This window comes from Taudactylus pleione, unplaced genomic scaffold, assembly GCF_031769625.1.
Source record: "Taudactylus pleione unplaced genomic scaffold, aTauple2 ptg000279l, whole genome shotgun sequence".
Classification (NCBI taxonomy): domain Eukaryota; kingdom Metazoa; phylum Chordata; class Amphibia; order Anura; family Myobatrachidae; genus Taudactylus; species Taudactylus pleione.
The window spans coordinates 1,469,741-1,491,812 of NW_028284681.1; the positions used below are offsets into that span (position 1 = coordinate 1,469,741).

The window sequence follows — 22,072 nt, forward strand, 5'->3', positions numbered from 1 at the left end:
AAAGCACTGCAGATATGTTACAGAACAGGCCATCACAGATGAGGGCAGGAGAAAGCACTGCAGATATGTTACATTACAGGCCATCACAGATGAGGGCAGGAGAAAGCACTGCACATATGTTACCGTACAGGCCATCACATATGAGGGCAGGAGAAAGCACTGCAGATATGTTACATTACAGGCCATCACAGATGAGGGCAGGAGAAAGCACTGCAGATATGTTATATGAGGGCAGGAGAAAGCACTGCAGATATGTTACATAACAGGCCATCACAGATGAGGGCAGGAGAAAGCACTGCAGATATCTTATAGAACAGGCCATCACAGATGAGGGCAGGAGAAAGCACTGCAGATATGTTATAGAACAGACCAACACAGATGAGGGCAGGAGAAAGCACTGCAGATATGTTACATTACAGGCCATCACAGATGAGGGCAGGAGAAAGCACTGCAGAGTGCGGATGTTACCGTACAGGCCATCACAGATGAGGGCAGGAGAAAGCACTGCTGATATGTTATATGAGGGCAGGAGAAAGCACTGCAGATATGTTACATAACAGGCCATCACAGATGAGGGCAGGAGAAAGCACTGCAGATATGTTATAGAACAGGCCATCACAGATGAGGGCAGGAGAAAGCACTGCAGATATGTTACAGAACAGACCAACACAGATGAAGGCAGGAGAAAGCACTGCAGATATGTTATAGAACAGGCCATCACAGATGAGGGCAGGAGAAAGCACTGCACATATGTTACCGTACAGGCCATCACATATGAGGGCAGGAGAAAGCACTGCAGATAAGTTACATTACAGGCCATCACAGATGAGGGCAGGAGAAAGCACTGCAGATATGTTATATGAGGGCAGGAGAAAGCACTGCAGATATGTTACATAACAGGCCATCACAGATGAGGGCAGGAGAAAGCACTGCAGATATGTTATATGAGGGCAGGAGAAAGCACTGCAGATATGTTACATAACAGGCCATCACAGATGAGGGCAGGAGAAAGCACTGCAGATATGTTATAGAACAGGCCATCACAGATGAGGGCAGGAGAAAGCACTGCAGATATGTTACAGAACAGACCAACACAGATGAAGGCAGGAGAAAGCACTGCAGATATGTTATAGAACAGGCCATCACAGATGAGGGCAGGAGAAAGCACTGCAGATGTTACATTACAGGCCATCACAGATGAGGGCAGGAGAAAGCACTGCAGATATGTTACATTACAGGCCATCACAGATGATGGCAGGAGAAAGCACTGCACATATGTTACCGTACAGGCCATCACATATGAGGGCAGGAGAAAGCACTGCAGATATGTTACATTACAGGCCATCACAGATGAGGGCAGGAGAAAGCACTGCAGATATGTTATATGAGGGCAGGAGAAAGCACTGCAGATATGTTACATAACAGGCCATCACAGATGAGGGCAGGAGAAAGCACTGCAGATATGTTATATGATGGCAGGAGAAAGCACTGCAGATATGTTACATAACAGGCCATCACAGATGAGGGCAGGAGAAAGCACTGCAGATATGTTATAGAACAGGCCATCACAGATGAGGGCAGGAGAAAGCACTGCAGATATGTTACAGAACAGACCAACACAGATGAAGGCAGGAGAAAGCACTGCAGATATGTTATAGAACAGGCCATCACAGATGAGGGCAGGAGAAAGCACTGCAGATATGTTATAGAACAGACCAACACAGTTGAGGGCAGGAGAAAGCACTGCAGATATGTTACATTACAGGCCATCACAGATGAGGGCAGGAGAAAGCACTGCAGAGTGCGGATGTTACCGTACAGGCCATCACAGATGAGGGCAGGAGAAAGCACTGCTGATATGTTATATGAGGGCAGGAGAAAGCACTGCAGATATGTTACATAACAGGCCATCACAGATGAGGGCAGGAGAAAGCACTGCAGATATGTTATAGAACAGGCCATCACAGATGAGGGCAGGAGAAAGCACTGCAGATATGTTACAGAACAGACCAACACAGATGAAGGCAGGAGAAAGCACTGCAGATATGTTATAGAACAGGCCATCACAGATGAGGGCAGGAGAAAGCACTGCACATATGTTACCGTACAGGCCATCACATATGAGGGCAGGAGAAAGCACTGCAGATATGTTATAGAACAGGCCATCACAGATGAGGGCAGGAGAAAGCACTGCAGATATGTTATATGAGGGCAGGAGAAAGCACTGCAGATATGTTACATAACAGGCCATCACAGATGAGGGCAGGAGAAAGCACTGCAGATATGTTATATGAGGGCAGGAGAAAGCACTGCAGATATGTTACATAACAGGCCATCACAGATGAGGGCAGGAGAAAGCACTGCAGATATGTTATAGAACAGGCCATCACAGATGAGGGCAGGAGAAAGCACTGCAGATATGTTACAGAACAGACCAACACAGATGAAGGCAGGAGAAAGCACTGCAGATATGTTATAGAACAGGCCATCACAGATGAGGGCAGGAGAAAGCACTGCAGATGTTACATTACAGGCCATCACAGATGAGGGCAGGAGAAAGCACTGCAGATATGTTACATTACAGGCCATCACAGATGAGGGCAGGAGAAAGCACTGCACATATGTTACCGTACAGGCCATCACATATGAGGGCAGGAGAAAGCACTGCAGATATGTTACATTACAGGCCATCACAGATGAGGGCAGGAGAAAGCACTGCAGATATGTTATATGAGGGCAGGAGAAAGCACTGCAGATATGTTACATAACAGGCCATCACAGATGAGGGCAGGAGAAAGCACTGCAGATATGTTATATGAGGGCAGGAGAAAGCACTGCAGATATGTTACATAACAGGCCATCACAGATGAGAGCAGGAGAAAGCACTGCAGATATGTTATAGAACAGGCCATCACAGATGAGGGCAGGAGAAAGCACTGCAGATATGTTACAGAACAGACCAACACAGATGAAGGCAGGAGAAAGCACTGCAGATATGTTATAGAACAGGCCATCACAGATGAGGGCAGGAGAAAGCACTGCAGATATGTTATAGAACAGACCAACACAGATGAGGGCAGGAGAAAGCACTGCAGATATGTTACATTACAGGCCATCACAGATGAGGGCAGGAGAAAGCACTGCAGAGTGCGGATGTTACCGTACAGGCCATCACAGATGAGGGCAGGAGAAAGCACTGCTGATATGTTATATGAGGGCAGGAGAAACCACTGCAGATATGTTACATAACAGGCCATCACAGATGAGGGCAGGAGAAAGCACTGCAGATATGTTATAGAACAGGCCATCACAGATGAGGGCAGGAGAAAGCACTGCAGATATGTTACAGAACAGACCAACACAGATGAAGGCAGGAGAAAGCACTGCAGATATGTTATAGAACAGGCCATCACAGATGAGGGCAGGAGAAAGCACTGCACATATGTTACCGTACAGGCCATCACATATGAGGGCAGGAGAAAGCACTGCAGATATGTTACATTACAGGCCATCACAGATGAGGGCAGGAGAAAGCACTGCAGATATGTTATATGAGGGCAGGAGAAAGCACTGCAGATATGTTACATAACAGGCCATCACAGATGAGGGCAGGAGAAAGCACTGCAGATATGTTATATGAGGGCAGGAGAAAGCACTGCAGATATGTTACATAACAGGCCATCACAGATGAGGGCAGGAGAAAGCACTGCAGATATGTTACATAACAGGCCATCACAGATGAGGGCAGGAGAAAGCACTGCAGATATGTTATAGAACAGGCCATCACAGATGAGGGCAGGAGAAAGCACTGCAGATATGTTACAGAACAGACCAACACAGATGAAGGCAGGAGAAAGCACTGCAGATATGTTATAGAACAGGCCATCACAGATGAGGGCAGGAGAAAGCACTGCAGATATGTTACATTACAGGCCATCACAGATGAGGGCAGGAGAAAGCACTGCAGAGTGCGGATGTTACCGTACAGGCCATCACAGATGAGGGCAGGAGAAAGCACTGCTGATATATATAGCACAGGCCATCACAGATGAGGGCAGGAGAAAGAACTGCAGATATGTTACATTACAGGCCATCACAGATGAGGGCAGGAGAAAGCACTGCAGAGTGCAGATGTTACCGTACAGGCCATCACAGATGAGGGCAGGAGAAAGCACTGCAGATATGTTATAGAACAGGCCATCACAGATGAGGGCAGGAGAAAGCACTGCAGATATGTTACAGAACAGACCAACACAGATGAAGGCAGGAGAAAGCACTGCAGATATGTTATAGAACAGGCCATCACAGATGAGGGCAGGAGAAAGCACTGCAGATATGTTATAGAACAGGCCATCACAGATGAGGGCAGGAGAAAGCACTGCAGATATGTTATAGAACAGGCCATCACAGATGAGGGCAGGAGAAAGCACTGCAGATATGTTATAGAACAGACCATCACAGATGAGGGCAGGAGAAAGCACTGCAGATATGTTACATTACAGGCCATCACAGATGAGGGCAGGAGAAAGCACTGCAGAGTGCGGATGTTACCGTACAGGCCATCACAGATGAGGGCAGGAGAAAGCACTGCTGATATATATAGCACAGGCCATCACAGATGAGGGCAGGAGAAAGAACTGCAGATATGTTACATTACAGGCCATCACAGATGAGGGCAGGAGAAAGCACTGCTGATATGTTACAGAACAGACCAAGACAGATGAGGGCAGGAGAAAGCACTGCAGATGTTATAGAACAGGCCATCACAGATGAGGGCAGGAGAAAGCACTGCTGATATGTTACAGAACAGACCAAGACAGATGAGGGCAGGAGAAAGCACTGCAGATATGTTACAGAACAGGCCATCACAGATGAGGGCAGGAGAAAGCACTGCAGAGTGCAGATGTTACCGTACAGGCCATCACAGATGAGGGCAGGAGAAAGCACTGCAGATATGTTATAGAACAGGCCATCACAGATGAGGGCAGGAGAAAGCACTGCAGATATGTTACAGAACAGACCAACACAGATGAAGGCAGGAGAAAGCACTGCAGATATGTTATAGAACAGGCCATCACAGATGAGGGCAGGAGAAAGCACTGCAGATATGTTATAGAACAGGCCATCACAGATGAGGGCAGGAGAAAGCACTGCAGATATGTTATAGAACAGGCCATCACAGATGAGGGCAGGAGAAAGCACTGCAGATATGTTATAGAACAGGCCATCACAGATGAGGGCAGGAGAAAGCACTGCAGATATGTTATAGAACAGACCATCACAGATGAGGGCAGGAGAAAGCACTGCAGATATGTTACATTACAGGCCATCACAGATGAGGGCAGGAGAAAGCACTGCAGAGTGCGGATGTTACCGTACAGGCCATCACAGATGAGGGCAGGAGAAAGCACTGCTGATATATATAGCACAGGCCATCACAGATGAGGGCAGGAGAAAGAACTGCAGATATGTTACATTACAGGCCATCACAGATGAGGGCAGGAGAAAGCACTGCTGATATGTTACAGAACAGACCAAGACAGATGAGGGCAGGAGAAAGCACTGCAGATGTTATAGAACAGGCCATCACAGATGAGGGCAGGAGAAAGCACTGCTGATATGTTACAGAACAGACCAAGACAGATGAGGGCAGGAGAAAGCACTGCAGATGTTATAGAACAGGCCATCACAGATGAGGGCAGGAGAAAGCACTGCAGATATGTTACAGAACAGGCCATCACAGATGAGGGCAGGAGAAAGCACTGCAGATATGTTACAGAACAGGCCATCACAGATGAGGGCAGGAGAAAGCACTGCAGATATGTTACATTACAGGCCATCACAGATGAGGGCAGGAGAAAGCACTGCAGAGTGCGGATGTTACCGTACAGGCCATCACAGATGAGGGCAGGAGAAAGCACTGCTGATATATATAGCACAGGCCATCACAGATGAGGGCAGGAGAAAGAACTGCAGATATGTTACATTACAGGCCATCACAGATGAGGGCAGGAGAAAGCACTGCTGATATGTTACAGAACAGACCAAGACAGATGAGGGCAGGAGAAAGCACTGCAGATGTTATAGAACAGGCCATCACAGATGAGGGCAGGAGAAAGCACTGCTGATATGTTACAGAACAGACCAAGACAGATGAGGGCAGGAGAAAGCACTGCAGATGTTATAGAACAGGCCATCACAGATGAGGGCAGGAGAAAGCACTGCAGATATGTTACAGAACAGGCCATCACAGATGAGGGCAGGAGAAAGCACTGCAGATATGTTACAGAACAGGCCATCACAGATGAGGGCAGGAGAAAGCACTGCAGATATGTTACATTACAGGCCATCACAGATGAGGGCAGGAGAAAGCACTGCAGAGTGCGGATGTTACCGTACAGGCCATCACAGATGAGGGCAGGAGAAAGCACTGCTGATATATATAGCACAGGCCATCACAGATGAGGGCAGGAGAAAGAACTGCAGATATGTTACATTACAGGCCATCACAGATGAGGGCAGGAGAAAGCACTGCAGAGTGCGGATGTTACCGTACAGGCCATCACAGATGAGGGCAGGAGAAAGCACTGCCGATATGTTACATTACAGGCCATCACAGATGAGGGCAGGAGAAAGCACTGCTGATATGTTATAGCACAGGCCATCACATAAGAGGGGAAGAAATGTAATTAGAACGAACAGATACCAAATGATTTAGGATACATTGAGTGAGAAGTGAAGGGGTTAAACCGCCTTGACTTGCGTGGACAGGCTTGTTGTGAGACTGACGTATGTTGAGACGAGTCCGACGCGACGTACCCAGACGAGAGGCGGCAACCGGCTAACAGCCAATCGCTCCCTTTCTTTTTAAACGTTCATTGCGAGGCCAAGCCACTCATCACCGTGGAGACTCTCGTAACAACGTGCAGCGATTGGTTGAATCAAACTATCTTGTGCAGCTGATTGGCTGGCGAGCTTGGCGTTTAAAACATTTAAATTGAGGGCGGTCGGCCGGAGCGAAGATCGGTGTTCCTGGTTACACGCACACGACTACAGTGCGCAGAGCGGTGCGGCAGCTACACTTTGTCCTATTCTTTCACCGATGGCCTCACAGAATGTAGATCCTGCCGCAACCCCGGCAGCCGCTGCTCGGAAGGGGCTGGAGCCAGGCGCTCAGGCCGCCCGAGGGTCTGTGGGGAAACGGTGAGGCGCGGTTCGTGCACCCACACATATATGTCTGGCTTTATTTCCCCTGTATAACGTCTTCGTGACCACGCATCTGACGCAGTGTCGGCTATTTATCATCTTTTATTAGGGCTGTCCCGCTGTAGTAGTAACCATCCACAGGATGCTATGTATCATAATGGGGTATAGGGTCGGTTCTGTGTCATTGCTTTGTCTGTCTATGATTTGTAAGCGCATCTCTTCTCTTCCAGGTTACAGCAGGAGTTGATGACCCTGATGGTTAGTGTGCTCTGCATCTTCTACTACAGCTTAGATCAGCCTGGTGTCACAGAACTGTCTTATGATATTCCCTTGCTTTCCATTAGATGTCTGGAGACAAAGGTATCTCTGCTTTCCCCGAGTCTGATAACCTGTTCAAGTGGATTGGTACCATTGATGGAGCTGTGGGAACGGTGAGTCCATATAAACTGCTTCCTCCTCTCAGCCCCCCTTAAGGCAATTTGTTCTGTTTGGATCAAATTTGGCAGCCCCCTGTCAGGGCAGTATGTACGCTAGGGATGGACATCTGTTCCCGATTGCTTAACACCATTGATATTCTTTTAATCTTAGTGGTTTCACCATTTGAATGCAGCTTTCTGATGTAAGCTGCCATTGAATGGTGTGGACGTGACGGCTATATGATAAAATACAACTGAATTAAGCTGTTTAATGTGTGTGTGTTTTTTATGTATGTGAATTATCTGAATGTTTTCAACAAATTATTTTGACGTGATGAGTAGTTGCCATTGACTTGAAAGCTTAGATGGTCTAGTCCCATCCATCATTTAGTGGGCTTCTGATGTCCATCCCTAATTGGGCTGAGATACTATGGCCCCCATTTATTGCTTTTGCAACGTGATCAGGGCAGGACAGTACCCCCCATGATCTCATTCCAAAATGCGATCGTAGCAGCCTGATGTATCATCCGGGACATGCAGGGACACTGACTCTGAAAGGAGCCCTTCCCGGCAATGTCTCTGGAGAGCTGCTGGCCAGTGCAGGGGCTGCTGTGCATGTGCAGTCCCGTGGACTGCACATGCACAGCTGCTATAACCGGGGAGGGCTGGCGGATTCGTCCGCTGGCTAATTATGCATGGTGCAGCCCATAAGATGGCTAACTCCTTCTTCAGATATTCTGCATTCTGGATTTTGGTAAATTTGGCAGCATCGCATCCCCCATAGAAACCTATGGTGGATGCAGCTGCCAGTGGTAATGACAGGTATTGGAGACACCTGCTGCGGTCCCTCAATACATATGGGGAATACTTAATATTTGGGGTGAAACACCCCCCCCCCCCAGAAACTGGTGTTTTTGGGGGTTATACCTCAAATATAATTTGATAAATGGGCCCCTTAAGGTGGGTACACACTAGATTTGTCATTTTGAGGAGAATCTGTATGACCTGTTCAGCATGTGCCATTGTGAGCTCCCATGCATCATTTGTTGTATCTTCAGATCTGCCTGCAGTATAGGCCAATCTGAAAATCTGTAGCTGACACCATGCTTCTGGATGCAGGTGGGGAACTATATATTGGGTGGTCGTGCACCAGATCGCGTAGTGTGTACGGACTGCCTGATGCATCGCCAAACCCCCCCAAATGTGCTACCCAGAAATTGTCAGAAGTTTAATGATGTGTATGTATAATTCACCTCCCCCCCCCCCCCCCCCCCCAACCCCAACCCCAACCCCAACCCAAATACTGATAGTGAGATGGGTAAGTGTATATCTAATGTATACATATTTCATACATCTACTTTTCTAGGTTTATGAGAATCTAAGGTACAGGCTGTCACTGGAGTTCCCAAGTGGCTATCCCTACAATGCCCCTACTGTGAAGTTTATTACTCCTTGCTTTCACCCCAATGTTGATGGCCATGGAAACATTTGCTTGGACATCCTGAAGGATAAGTGGTCAGCTCTGTATGATGTCAGAACCATATTACTGTCTCTCCAGAGCCTTCTGGGAGGTGAGAACAGCTTCCATTTATAGTACTAGAACACATTGGGGGCTTAACAATTTGTTTTATTGATGTCCATAGGCTCAAAGCGCACATTTTTCTTTACCGATAGCATATGACTTCAATGATGTTTAGGAGACTTGTTTGGATGGGATTTCATGAGATTCCACACGGGTGAATGGACAAGACTTGTCCAACCTTTATGGGTGTCGGTACAAAAAGGCATGGCTCTTCACTGGGAACTGTTGCCGTTTAGTTAATGATGTTGCCCATAGCAAGTAATCAAATGTTTGCCTTTAGCTTTTCCTTTGTAAAAAAAAAGTGGCTTCTTTGTGCCTCAGTTATTGTGCTAATGTGCTCTGTTCTCCCCAGAGCCCAATAATGACAGTCCTTTGAACCCACATGCTGCAGAGCTCTGGCAGAATCAGATAGGTAAGTGATGTGGTTAACACTACGTTTCATAGGAGAATGGTGTATAATACATTGCCCCTTAGCAGGTGAAGATGTACAGGTCTACAACAGTTATCTGTACATTTTTTGCAATCAAGCCAGAACATGCATTGAGTTGATGGTCTCCTAGGTAACATTATGTAATTCATATACATGTGCTCTGCCAAGCAATACAGCCTGTTTATGTGGAGCAAAACGCCAAAATGAGAATGCACTAGTCTGCCTAGCTGTCAGTCCACTAATGCATAGGGACTAAGCACCTTCTTCCGAATATGGAAGCTTGCAGCCGAAGTGACAGCCTTGTGCAATTGATTAGCTAACTATGTACCTTCTGGTCACTTCATAATTTTTGTTCAGCTTAACAGTAAAAAGCTTTGGGTTTAATGTATGGGGCTATTCAATCACTGGCCAAATTTCATTTGTGGTATTCCTGCAGATATGGAGTAAGTCCCCAGAGCTAGGGAGTTGTCCCAGAGGGTGCACTCAACACTTAAAAGGTAATATTTGGCCATTCACTTCAGTCCTTGCCACAGTGGATTTTATAATCTATATTCCCTACCATATGTACATGTGCGCATTTTGTCAGAAGCCAGTTAACCTACTAGTATATGTTTGGACTGTGAGGAAACCCACACATCCACGGGGAGAATATACAAACTCCACAGATTTAGGGCCATAGTGATAATCAACCTACAACGTCAGTGCCGTGAGGCAGGAATACTAATTATTACACTAAGGGCTGTATTCAATTAGGTGTGAAAAGTCAGTTTCTGCTGAGAAGTATCGCGAGTGATGTCATTTCGCCTTGCGATAAGTTTCCTTCGTAGTCAATTCAGAAAACTTTTCGCCGGTGTAGAATATCAGTGCAATGGGAACTGCGAAAAAGCTTTGCCAATTAATAGGTGTCGGAAAAAAAGTGCAGAATTGTGGTTTTGGGGTGCAAAGCTGCAGGAACACCTCTGCATCCTTGGACAGTCCCCAAAGGTAGACTATCAAATTCATTAGATCACCCCAAAAAAGTACTTTCATTTTGGGGTTGAAAAAGTCCAAAGTTAGGGGGACACTTAAACTAGCGTAATAGGCTCCAGGGGGGTCCCCAAGTATGCCCCAGGTGTTTTTACTGTTTGCAGGTGCTTGTGGAAGGGTTTTTTTTATGTTTTTATTTTAACAAGCAACTTAAAAATGTGCTAGCACCCACTTTCAGGTACCCCAAATTTGCTGGGACTACTTATTTTGAGCAAAAAAACCTGCTAAATGTTGTTCTTCAACACTTATGCAAAGATGTGAAATAGCAGCTGTTGAGAGCATTTAAGTACCCCAAATACCTTCAGCAGGGCTATTTGGGGGTATCTAGAGTGATCCCCAATGTCAGTGCATCATTTGGCGATGTCAGGCTGATTTCCCCAAATCTGACAGTACTTTTCGCATGTGAATTTCGCCGTGTGTCTTTCCTGATTTGTAATTGAATATGGGGAAAGCAGGCACGGGCATGGTACCTTTTTCTCATTGAAAACCAGCGATGCATGCGAAAAGTACCAGACTTCTTGCCTGGAATTGAATATGCCTCTAATTGTGTGCTGTCGTGTGGCTTTTGTTTTTATTCCCTTCATGCAAGTGTGTGTATAAAATCTCCAGAAAGTACACCGCTAGCAGACCTAACAGATCAGCAATCTGCTGTTGCAGGTCAGTTTTGGGTCACTGTGTCTAGGAATGAGTTACATAGGATAGTTCTATTAATTAGAGCACTCTCTAAGGGAATATTCACAATCTGTCTTGTATGTGTCTGTAATTTAACAGACTTCTAAATGTTGTATTCTACTATATAAAAATCTAAAGCTGTACATTGTAGTGATTCTGACAAGTATCTGTGTCTGCCCATTGGTGGCAGACTATGTATGAGTGTCACCGTCTTGCCTGTGCTGTGAGTTGTAACGAGCACTGTCTTTCCAGCATACAAGAAGCATCTACATGAGCAGTACAAGAAGCAAGTTCGAGAAAAGGACATCTGACTCCCTGTGTTTTGCTCTGTACATGACTGCTGTAATATATGCTTAACTTAATACTAGTCTGATTGTGTTGTACAAATAAAGTGATTTTATAATTTTGCCCTTTTTTCAGTCTATTCTGCTTACGATGAATCTCTAAACTAGTTTCTTCTTCCAATCCAGCATTTCAGTTAGTAAAGCTCAAAACTAGACTAAATTGAAAAATGTTTCACAGGGTATTGTGAAAATTCTCCTTTTATGTTCTACTGATTAGAAATGCTGTGTGGTAGTGGGGGCTTGCTGAGCTGGGTTTTTCTTTTACACTGACACACTACACTGAATTGTGTAGTTGTGAGACCATGGCATCTGCTCTACCTCTCAGGCAAAGCTATTGATCATCCAAAGGCATTGCTTTATGCTATGGCTTCATCACATGATGTAGGCATGCAGCTGGAACAATTTGGTAGAATAGAAAACTTTTTTTTCCTGAACAGCTTGCTATGACATTTGTGTGATATTATGAATGTAATCTTCTCCCTGTCAAAGTGAGTTTTTTTTTTTTTTTTTTTTTCATGGAAATACTAAGGGCTCTGTTTACTTAGTAAGCGTAAGACCTGACAGAGTAAAGGCTTGAACAAAAAGTAGACAGGAGTGTTACCTACCCTCCAACAAGTCTGAGCTTTTCTTCTTTTGTAGTTCCTTGCCTTTGCCTGTTATCTCAAGGTCCCCAATCTATTACTACTTTTATTTTCTCTTTAAACAGGTCACTGACTACAGAACATATCAATGTGGTGACATTCCTATCTTTGATGATTTACCTTTTGTGGCTTATATGGCACCTTACTGTAATTGTGTGTGTCAACCTAACCTAGTGTTATGGTCCATGGTGAGCCAATCCGTGACAGGTCATTGGGTCGAACATAATTAAACTGCTAAAAATGGCCAATAGTGTAGGGATCCAGATCACAATTTGACTTTACGAAACGACTCGTACACTTTCAATGTCTGGGTATGCTATGAAGTCTGGCTTGAAGAAATGGCTATATTACAATCCAAGTCTTATACAGACGCGGATGATGGATAACCATAACTATATCGTTGTTCAATCTCCTGGGTGTGCTGGAGTATCGATCATCCAGCACGCCACCAACTACGATAGCGATCAACTATTGCAGGTCTCTATAGTAACCTGGCCAATAGGTTGGCCTGCATGCATGGGCGGTGGTCGATATCGACCATACGTGCCTGCCCATCACAGGTCGTTGGGCACCAAAAATTGCACGATATGATCATTATCGTTCATTTTAATCATACAGTGTACGCACCATTAGAATGCATTCCTGGGCACACTCTTGCCTTTTATGTATCCAGTTTTGCTTTAACAAATAAGCTGTAGATTCCACAGTGGGCCTAGACCACATCTTAACCTTTGTCAGCTACTGTCACTATTGGAGGCCCTACTGTACATTACAAACAGATTAGGGACAGGTTTTTATTTCACTCAACCACATAAATGAATTTGCCACTGTTGGCAGAAAAACTATTTTGAAGTTGCCTACAGTGGTATTACATATAATTGGATATCCTGTTTTGGTGCTGAGATTCAACAGCTCTGCTTGGAACAGGTCTTCAATATTCCCTTAGTAATGCAGTCCAATGTAGTGACTAAGAACAGATTCACAAAGGCTATACTCTAGTCCAGTGGTTCTCCTCTCCAGTCCTCAGGTGCCCCTTATGTTGTCAGGTGAGAATTATTGACCCAGCAAAAGGTTTAACACTTGTACGTGATTAAATAATTATTGAAAATTAACTGTTGTGGGTACTTGAGGACTGGAATAGAGAACCATTGCTTTAGAATCTAAGGTCTTGCGAGGAGGGCCCTCTACCCTCCTTGTGCTTCTCCTTACTTTTCATCTACTTCTTACTCCCCACTAGGGCACCTAACACTTGGTTGCTTATTTGGGTGTTATGATCCCCAATGTAGCTATGTATATACCTGTCCTTGTCCTCCTTTTGTATTGTACTGTTAGTCACTTTGTAAGGTGCCGCGGAACACTTGTGGCGCCATATAAATGATTGCTCTTGTGTAACCACTAGCCATTTGGCATATATCTGACAAAGGAAATATCTGTATAATATTTGTGTGCCAGCACATATGGAAGAGTATTCTATAGCACTCCTGTATAACATGATCAATATCGGAAAACAAGGACATACTCTGGGCCATTATGTTTTTGTGCTAATATGAATGTGAGCTCATGTTTTTACATCTACCTGTAACCATATTTCCATTTGCGTTGCAATTTTTAAAATGGCTAAAATGTAGGGACTTTTAGATAAGAGAAGAAATGTTTCCTTTGCTCCTGGGCTATGCTACCACGTAATACGTTTATCTCAATATATCATGATAAATATCCATTAAATAAGACACAACTCCTATCTGCAACTGTAATCGGTCTTTAATCAGATATAAGGTTTAATTCACTGCTGTTTGGGACAAGGTCTGAAGCAGACAAACTCTGGCACGCTGTACTGGATGTGTGTAATTTATAATAAAGGTGTTATAAGAACCTATTACCTGCTAACACTCTTTGGAAGTGAATTAAAACCACTATACAAATGAGTCACTGGTTCTTTCACCAAGTTGGTATACAGTAATTGATTGTTACTTTAAACCGGCCGTGTATGATGATTTGATTGGCTGTAGCTGGTTTTTATACTTTTGTATTGGCGTCAGGTAAGCCAGCCCTCTGACTAAGTAGATTATGAAACGTTGTTAGGACGAGGCTTGAAGCCCGGCATCAAGCCTGAGGTGGAGTGGCGTGCTGCAGCTCCTGGAGAAGTGGGTTGTACGCGGCTTGTCCCCGGTGGCGAAGGAGCGGTGGATGGTGATATGCCTGGGTTTTTGTTATTAACCAAGTGGTATTCAGCCAACTCTGAGCTATTTGGTATGGGAGTACTCAATAGCAGTAGTTCTTATACTGCATGTTTTATAGATAAACCTTTTATTCACCATGCAGTTCCCTCTTAGCTTTATATTTTAACAGAATATATATATTATTATTCAAAATGGGGGAGGCACTCCAAAAATGATCAAGGTGGTGCTAATGCAATGTTTTGGTTTATTATTAAACAGTCATCAGGCCTGATGATAGATTGATAATAAACTGAAATGTTGCATTGGCACCACTTTGATTGTTTTTTGTGCAAGTGCGGGAGTGCCTCCCCATTCTGAAGTATCTGAATCTCTGCTTTGGCTGTGCAAGCTGGGCAATTTGTCTGCTGGTATGGTGAGTGCTGGGTCTGTGAAAATATATATAAAATTTGGCTTGAAGTGCATTTCTATCAATATTGTAAACACCATTTACTACACACCATTGCCAAATACTGGATGGATGCTATTATGTATTAAGCAAAATACAGATGTATGGGCAGCAGGTACAGCGAAAATCCATGTTAATTGGATCCAAAACCATTGTTTACAAGGAAGGGCAACTTTGACATTTAGGCCTGTAATAAGGTTTGGCATATGCTTACAAATGAATATGGGATACATGCAGTGATGCTAAAACTGATTCATGTATGTGGTGCTGCCTTTGTTTGGTCATAATCATCATCAATGACAATTTTGCTTTGGCCTTGTGCTTGGCCTCGTTGTTCTGTAGAAAGATGAACTTTCACTTATGTTTTTTGTTTTCTAGTACAGTGGTTCTCAAACTCCTCAGGGCCCCACACAGTTCACATTTTCCAGGTCACCCAGCAGGTGCACAGGTGTATTCATTACTCACTGACATGTTTTTTAAAAGATCCACAGGTGCAGCTAATTATTTCACTAGTAATTATGGGCTGAATTCAATTCTGTGCAATGATGAATAGCTGCGGGAGGGAGCTTCCGCAGCTATTCAACACAACACTCTGTGTGCCTGGTCGGGAGCTGGTTGTCAGAGCATGCCGGTTCTCGCGACTTAACCTGGGTGGTAAGGAGCGATAACAGGCATTCTCTGACTAAAGTGCTGGACGCGTGGCTGTTGGCGCCATGCTAAGCCACTTTTGTCGGATTTTTCCTTGCATCCTTAGGGGGGTGTGAGAAGAAATCCTTTAGCCGCCCAAACAGCGCGGTGTATTGAATAGCTGCGGGAGCTTCCTCCCACGGCTATTCAACATCGCACTGAATTGAATTCAGCCCTATGTGAGGAGACATGCAAAGCATGCACTGTTTGGGGTCCTGATGATTGAGTTTGAGAACCTCTGTTCTAGCAAATTGTGCAAAATACAGGAAGACACTGCAAGACAATCACTTGATACTTCAATTTCACTAAACTATCCAGTCCCCTCCATACTTCATTGTTGGGATGGTGTTCACTATGGAATGGGCAGTATTTGGTTTGTGTCTCTCACACACACACACACACACACACCATTTTGAATTGCAGCCAAAAAGCTCCAGATTTGTCTCTGATCACAGAAAAACCTTATCCCACATTTTAGCTGGGTCACTCTTGATATTGTTGACTGGTGCATCTTCACTGCAGCCTCAACCACTTACCTGTGTTGCTCTTTCAAAGTAAGTTGGCCTCTGGCTTCCCTCACAAGTCTCCTCCTTCCTCTGGTTTTGAGGGATGATGTCTAGGCAGCTTCCCATTCCTCAGTTGATACTATAGTGCTCACTGGGCTATCCAAGTGCTTGGATATTATTTTGTAGAATTTTCCTATTGTGTGCATGTCTATAACTTTTTTTTTAATTTTCTTGGAATGCTCTTTGTGAATCTTAAAGAAAGCTGTGAAAATAAAGACCAGGCTGACCATTGTTATTTAGAAGTCATTTGTTCATAGAAGCTTATTTTTATTTATTAATTTTTTTAAATAATTCACAGGTAAAGACTAATTGAAAAATATTGGCTTTCATTTGTGTATAATTGGGGCTTCCACGGCACAGGTTTTGAATGCTTATGCTAGGAGCATGTTACTTAAAAAGAAATCTGTGGACAATTAAGTTTTCAATTACTTATATGAGCATATTGCTTCTCAATAAATAACTGTCTGGCACAATCTGAGTAAAGGTGCGTATCCACTAGATGAGAAAAATGAACGATTACGACATCGTAATCGTGCAGTAAGATGCCGGCAATGACAAGCGCTTCCCGCTGGTCGTTGTTGGCATTAGACATCGCCTGAACATGCAGGACATCCTGTCGATAGACAGGTTGTGCATGTTCGGGGATGAGGGAGGATGCCTGCACTGAACAGCATATCGTTTAGTGTGGGCACATTATCCATTGCACAGGATGAAGAATGATTATAATCATGCAATGTTGTAATCGTACAGTCGTTCCACTCGGGTAGTAGATACGCACCTTTAGTGTCATTTGTAATGCAGACACATTTGTTGACATTTTAGGGCTAGAATACTTTTGCAAACTTTTTTTTTTTTGGTACCTTTTTAGTGTGGTTTAAGGAGAGAGTGTCAGTGTGTCCCAGAATGCCAGCTGAAGTTTTCTTCTGAGCACCAGTTTGTGCACACATAGAGGGGTTGTGATTATCTGTCCCTCTGCTACTTCTGCTTCAGTGGGGACTGATCATATGTATTGGGGGGGATACAAAGTTTTTATATCTGGATTTATGGCCAATGGAGTGGGGGGAAATAAGATAAGTTATGGGCTTCTAGGAATTACAGATGCCATAGGGTAGTGCTAGACATCCCCTAATTAAAGGTTTGTTGTTTTTTTTTTAATGTTTTACTAAAATAGTTTTATGGTTTTGACCAAATTATGTAATAATAAAAAAAAAAAAAAAAAACCAATAATTTATAAAGTGGGTTGGATGTCAGTTAAATGCCCTTGAGTTGGGGGGAACTAATTATATAGATTTTATTATTTATACTGCAAACTGACTAACCTGACTATCATTGTTATTCATGTAAAATTATTCTTTGCGGAATAGCTGATCTGGATGGAAAGGCCACATTATCCACTCTTACTTTGAAGGAGAGAGAGAGAGAGACCATTAACAGGGAAACAGAATCTCCTTCCAGTAAGAGCTTAATTTTATATGCACCCTGAGAAGGACATGCCTGTCTCGCAATAGATTAGATTGCTCGACTCATGCAAATGCCATAAGTGAAAACAAAGTAAATCCAAGATAGTGGTCATTATGCACTAACACACTGATGCATATATTAACATTTAATGTCCATTGAAATGCTGTTTGTGGTTTCACCCAGTGGAATCCTGCTTCTCCATTGACCTATAAAAGCATTGAGAGCCATCATTTGACACATTAGCTCTTATTAAAAAAAAAAATAAATCTTTCATCTATCTAGGAAATTACTCCGATACATCCTGGAACATAGGTGATTGAGTGCCAAATGGTATGTACACCTTTAGGGTAAAGGAAAGGTGGTCACTGATGAAGCAACAGGTGGGAAACTATACTAAGTTTATATTGCTTCCCAGTAAATTATGCTCAAAACAGTTGTCTCCAAAATCAGATATAATTGTTTTTTTCTGGTTTGTGAGACGGGCCCTCTGCTATTAAACTGATCTTGCCACATGATTGCGCTGTAATATCCAGCTGTTTGTTTGAGAATTCCGTGGTAGAAGTTCATTATGAAACCATACACAGAGGCCGTGCAGGTGATTGCCTTTGAGCACAACAGCCCCTACTAGAAATATCTTCACCAGCTAAAATCTCATTGTCTGAGCCCTCATCAAGGTCACAGGTTGAGCTAACCTCTGCCCAAGCCTCCTCGGTGGCCTCAACTGTCCATATGGGAATGCTGACTTTCATCTGCATATCATGAAGCATCCTTTCCACATGTTCGATCTGATCAGCCATGTCTGGGGAGCAGGGTCTCTCAGCTCGCTGTGGATTCTCCCGTAATCTGCTGCTGGGTGACTTGATGTTGCGGGCCCTGTAGGCAACTTCTGAAGTTTTGCCTATAACCCCAGTATTGATTAATCTCTTGCGTCGGGCATGCAGAGGAAAGTGTTGGCAAAGGTGGTGTGCTTTACACAGGTCCTGCTGGAAAAGCTCTAGAGTGGAGAGGAAGAGGACCCAAGTACGTTCCAAGTCTACTCTCTCCTCCTGAGTCACTTCTTGCTCCATCAGCAAGACCATCAATGTGTTCATCAGATCTGTTGGACAATGCATAGATAAGAATGTTATGCTCTGTGCAGTAATGCATAATTGATATGTTCTGCAGTATGATCACATTTGTTTGCTGAATATTGTCATTCTGCCAGTCTATATTTTCCTCATTCTTTGCAGTAATCCTCATAGTACAGCCAAGTTCTAGCATTTTAGGTTTTTTACTTGGGGGGAAAAAAAATGCCCTGTCTGTCATTTGCTACTGCACTCTAATCACATTCCTTGTTAATTCATTTTATCCATGAATTTTGCCATTTTCTATATAAATTTTCTGCCCACCACCATGCTCTGAATCATGCTTTGTCTTTGAAGCTTCAGTCTCTCTATTATTCCAAGAGCTGCTCTCTCCAAGCATAGACCCTTGCATCTGCTATATAAAACTCTTGTCCCACTGTGCAACTCCCCCAGTAAAAGATAGTAGTAAAGAACAGATATTATTTTGTAACCTACAGCACACAGTCTAGGACCAGATGACTGTGTGCTGTAGGTTAGAAAATAATATGACAAGGCCATTTCTAAGTCCAGATGGAAACAGTACTGTGTCAAATGAAGAATCAGGTGAACAAAAATATTTGAGAGATCATGAATTTACAGTTCCTTTTCTTCTGGAGCCAAGAAACCATTCAGGCTTGCCTTTATCTATTTGTATATCAACAACACTTCCATGGATATTATTTTATCCTAAATAGCAGTGCAGGAAACAATATTGCATTATAAAATGGATTTAGACTTGGCTGACACGTAGCAGTCTGATAACTACTGATAAGTTGTGTTACAGCTGACTCCCAAGTACATTGTAGGCTGCAAAGTATTTGTAGTATGCTCCCTTGTTTTGATGAAATGTCAAGTAAAAAATATTTTCAGCAAAAAGTGATGGCATTATTTGAACTATCCTAATAACAGTGCCTGACAAATTCTGAAACAAATCGGGGAACTAACTGGTGAAGTGTTATGTATCTTGCAGAGAAATAGGGATGGACGTTTTGGACTCTTTGACGTTTAGGAAGTAAAGGGGGCACTTTTTTTTTTTTTGGAGGAGCAGCACCTGAACCCCAATGTTAGACTTTTGCACATGCAGTTGGTGAAGTATTCCATCTCTGGCTTTCAATTAAAATACAAGCATGAAGTATTCCATCTCCGGCTTTCAATTACAATACAACAACATAGTAATACATGTTAGAAAAAAAGCAATATAGCAATAATAATATAGCAATATATTGTTTATTTACATCAAAGATATATTTATTTCTCTTGCACATAGGTGTTTTCCTGTTTGTCACTTACCTGTGCTTAGCTCAAAGGCTTTCTTCCTGCTCTCCTCCAATTCCTCTCGCAGTCGAGTACAGTCTGATGTTCCACCAACACACATCACCAGCTGCCGATAACAGGCGGTCACCTTATTCAGCGAGTTATGTGCCTTTTTGCATCCTGCCACTGTCCCCTGATTGCTACCCTCTGCTGTGTGCCCACGTATTCCCCGCAACGTTAAAGTTCTGGTGATGGGCTGCAAGTGAGGTGGTGCCAGGCTGGCACCTTCATGGGCTGACATGCTTAAGCTGTTTTTATTCTGACATGGGGGCACCTGGACAAGGAAGCAGAGAAAAGCATCACCATTAAGCTATATTGAAGACCTCTGTTTTTACAAGTGTTATATTACAGGACTCGTGCATTCTTGATATTAAAACAAGCTAATTTTGTGAATCCTATGCTGTGCATTTGCAATGGGGTATTATTTATTACAGTGCAGGAAATAAATTACAAAGAGATGTGAGCTGCTTTTATATAAGTCATCACTACACTGTACAAATCAATATATATCGCCTGAAACAATGTGAGGACAAATAATGAGGATGAGAATAGGCAATGACTTGCAGCAAGCCTGTTGATATCTCACATTGATGGGTTCACTATATTTACAAGGTACTGACATATCTGCTAATCTGAGAGCTGACCTTAACCCTTACCGCCTTCCATATACGCAACTGACAATATCTAGTAAATAAAATAGCAGCTTACAATACTGCACAGCTATTTTAATAAATTGTTTTGGTCTACCTCATACATTCATGAATTCAGAGATCATGTTTCTTGCTCTCAGTCTTGGGAGGATCCTGTTGATTCTTTATACTGGCTGGACGTGATTCTGTTTATATTTGCTGAACACAAGAGCATCCAATCACTCATCTCTGCGACATGTCACTGGCTGTGTGATGTGTCTCTGTCTGCAAGTCTGGGGACAGTTTTATCCATTCCAAGCTCAATACTCACTCCTGATGGCATTTTACCCAGTCCTGCTTCATCTATACAGGCTCCCCTTAAAATGATGTGATTCAGCTAGCACACAAAGAATATTGCTCCTTATTATCTGCATATGCTATAAACTCATATTGTCAGATCTTGTTCTCCCTGGCCTTCCATGTCACATGAACTTACCTGCCCCCTTCTGAGTTCCTCAAATTGCCGTGCCGCCTGTCACATCCCTTCTTGGGCCGCAGTTTACTTAGAGAGGTGAGGAGAAGAATCCTTTTGTGTGAAGCTCAACCTGCGTGTTTAATAGGATAATGGCAGGAAGCAGCTGCTCTGCTGATTAAAGTCTCATGGAGCCGGATTCCCAGAGGGAGCTTGTCCATTTTCCACTGTGGGAAAATACACAGCTCCTAGCACAGGATCCCGCCTCTAGCTGCAGCTCTCTCTTCCCTGCTACTCTGTGTACATCTTATGGGAGGGGAGAGTGTACTAGCACTTACATTGGTACATGCTAACACTGAAAGGGAAAGCAATTTAGTAATATAGATAACATGAATTAAAATGTAAACACAATAACATACTTTGATCTATCCTTTTTTTAAGCTTCTATCTAGCAATATTTGTGTACAATATGCCCTCTTATGTTCACATTCATCACAGATTGTGCTTAGTAATAGACTATATTTTATATTTACTAATCTGCATAGACAACTCTTCATGTGTGAGTCTAAAACTGCCAGCAATCCTGAAGATCAGCCGATTTAGCACAGTGATTATTGGTATTATTGTATTCTGGGCATACATTGTCACATAAAATGCCTGTCAGTCTCACAAACATTTTATCTTGGATGTAGTTTATAGACTAGCAGACTAAATGCCGCCGGTCTATATCCCGACAGCAGAAACCCGACAAGGGACTTGGGCGTCGGTATTTCAACACCTATTTTATCTTAATCCCGATGCCAGTAATGCCGTAGGATGCCGGACCCGGGGAATGGTTAGGCTAGGGGAAGGGGGGGTTAGGGATAGGCGCCACTGGGGGGGAGGTTAGGGTTAGGCA

General features: G+C 43.6%; 2 protein-coding genes across 3 annotated transcripts; one reads left to right on the plus strand and one right to left on the minus strand.

Annotated features, from left to right (window-relative positions):
- Nucleotides 1-6,999: 6,999 nt before the first annotated feature.
- Nucleotides 7,000-11,740, plus strand: UBE2C (ubiquitin conjugating enzyme E2 C). Its single transcript, XM_088481943.1, has 6 exons — nt 7,000-7,203; nt 7,437-7,464; nt 7,551-7,637; nt 8,989-9,193; nt 9,557-9,616; nt 11,585-11,740. Exons 1-6 carry the CDS (start codon nt 7,103-7,105, stop codon nt 11,641-11,643), a joined length of 540 nt encoding a protein of 179 aa, XP_088338069.1. The 5' UTR covers nt 7,000-7,102; the 3' UTR covers nt 11,644-11,740.
- Nucleotides 11,741-16,254: 4,514 nt separating this feature from the next.
- On the minus strand, nt 16,255-21,455 carry LOC148512630 (regulator of G protein signaling 9-binding protein-like). Of its 2 annotated transcripts, none has more exons than XM_088481945.1 (3): nt 21,199-21,455; nt 20,050-20,347; nt 16,255-18,752 (listed from the first exon to the last, which is right to left on the minus strand). In XM_088481945.1, exons 2-3 carry the CDS (start codon nt 20,312-20,314, stop codon nt 18,223-18,225), a joined length of 795 nt encoding a protein of 264 aa, XP_088338071.1. In that variant the 5' UTR covers nt 20,315-20,347; nt 21,199-21,455; the 3' UTR covers nt 16,255-18,222. The 2 variants fall into 2 exon arrangements, with proteins under 2 accessions (XP_088338071.1, XP_088338070.1); XM_088481944.1 differs by lacking the exon at nt 21,199-21,455 and adding an exon at nt 20,821-21,188.
- Between the last annotated feature and the right edge of the window lie 617 nt (nt 21,456-22,072).

Coding starts and splice junctions, on each gene's coding strand:
- UBE2C (XM_088481943.1), top strand. CDS start 7,103: ATGGCCTCACAGAATGTAGATCCTGCCGCAACCCCGGCAGCCGCTGCT. Junction 7,204..7,436: donor CGAGGGTCTGTGGGGAAACG/GTGAGGCGCGGT, acceptor CTTCTCTTCCAG/GTTACAGCAGGAGTTGATGA. Junction 7,638..8,988: donor TTGATGGAGCTGTGGGAACG/GTGAGTCCATAT, acceptor CTACTTTTCTAG/GTTTATGAGAATCTAAGGTA.
- LOC148512630 (XM_088481944.1), bottom strand. Junction 18,753..20,049: donor AGCCTTTGAGCTAAGCACAG/GTAAGTGACAAA, acceptor ATTGTCCAACAG/ATCTGATGAACACATTGATG.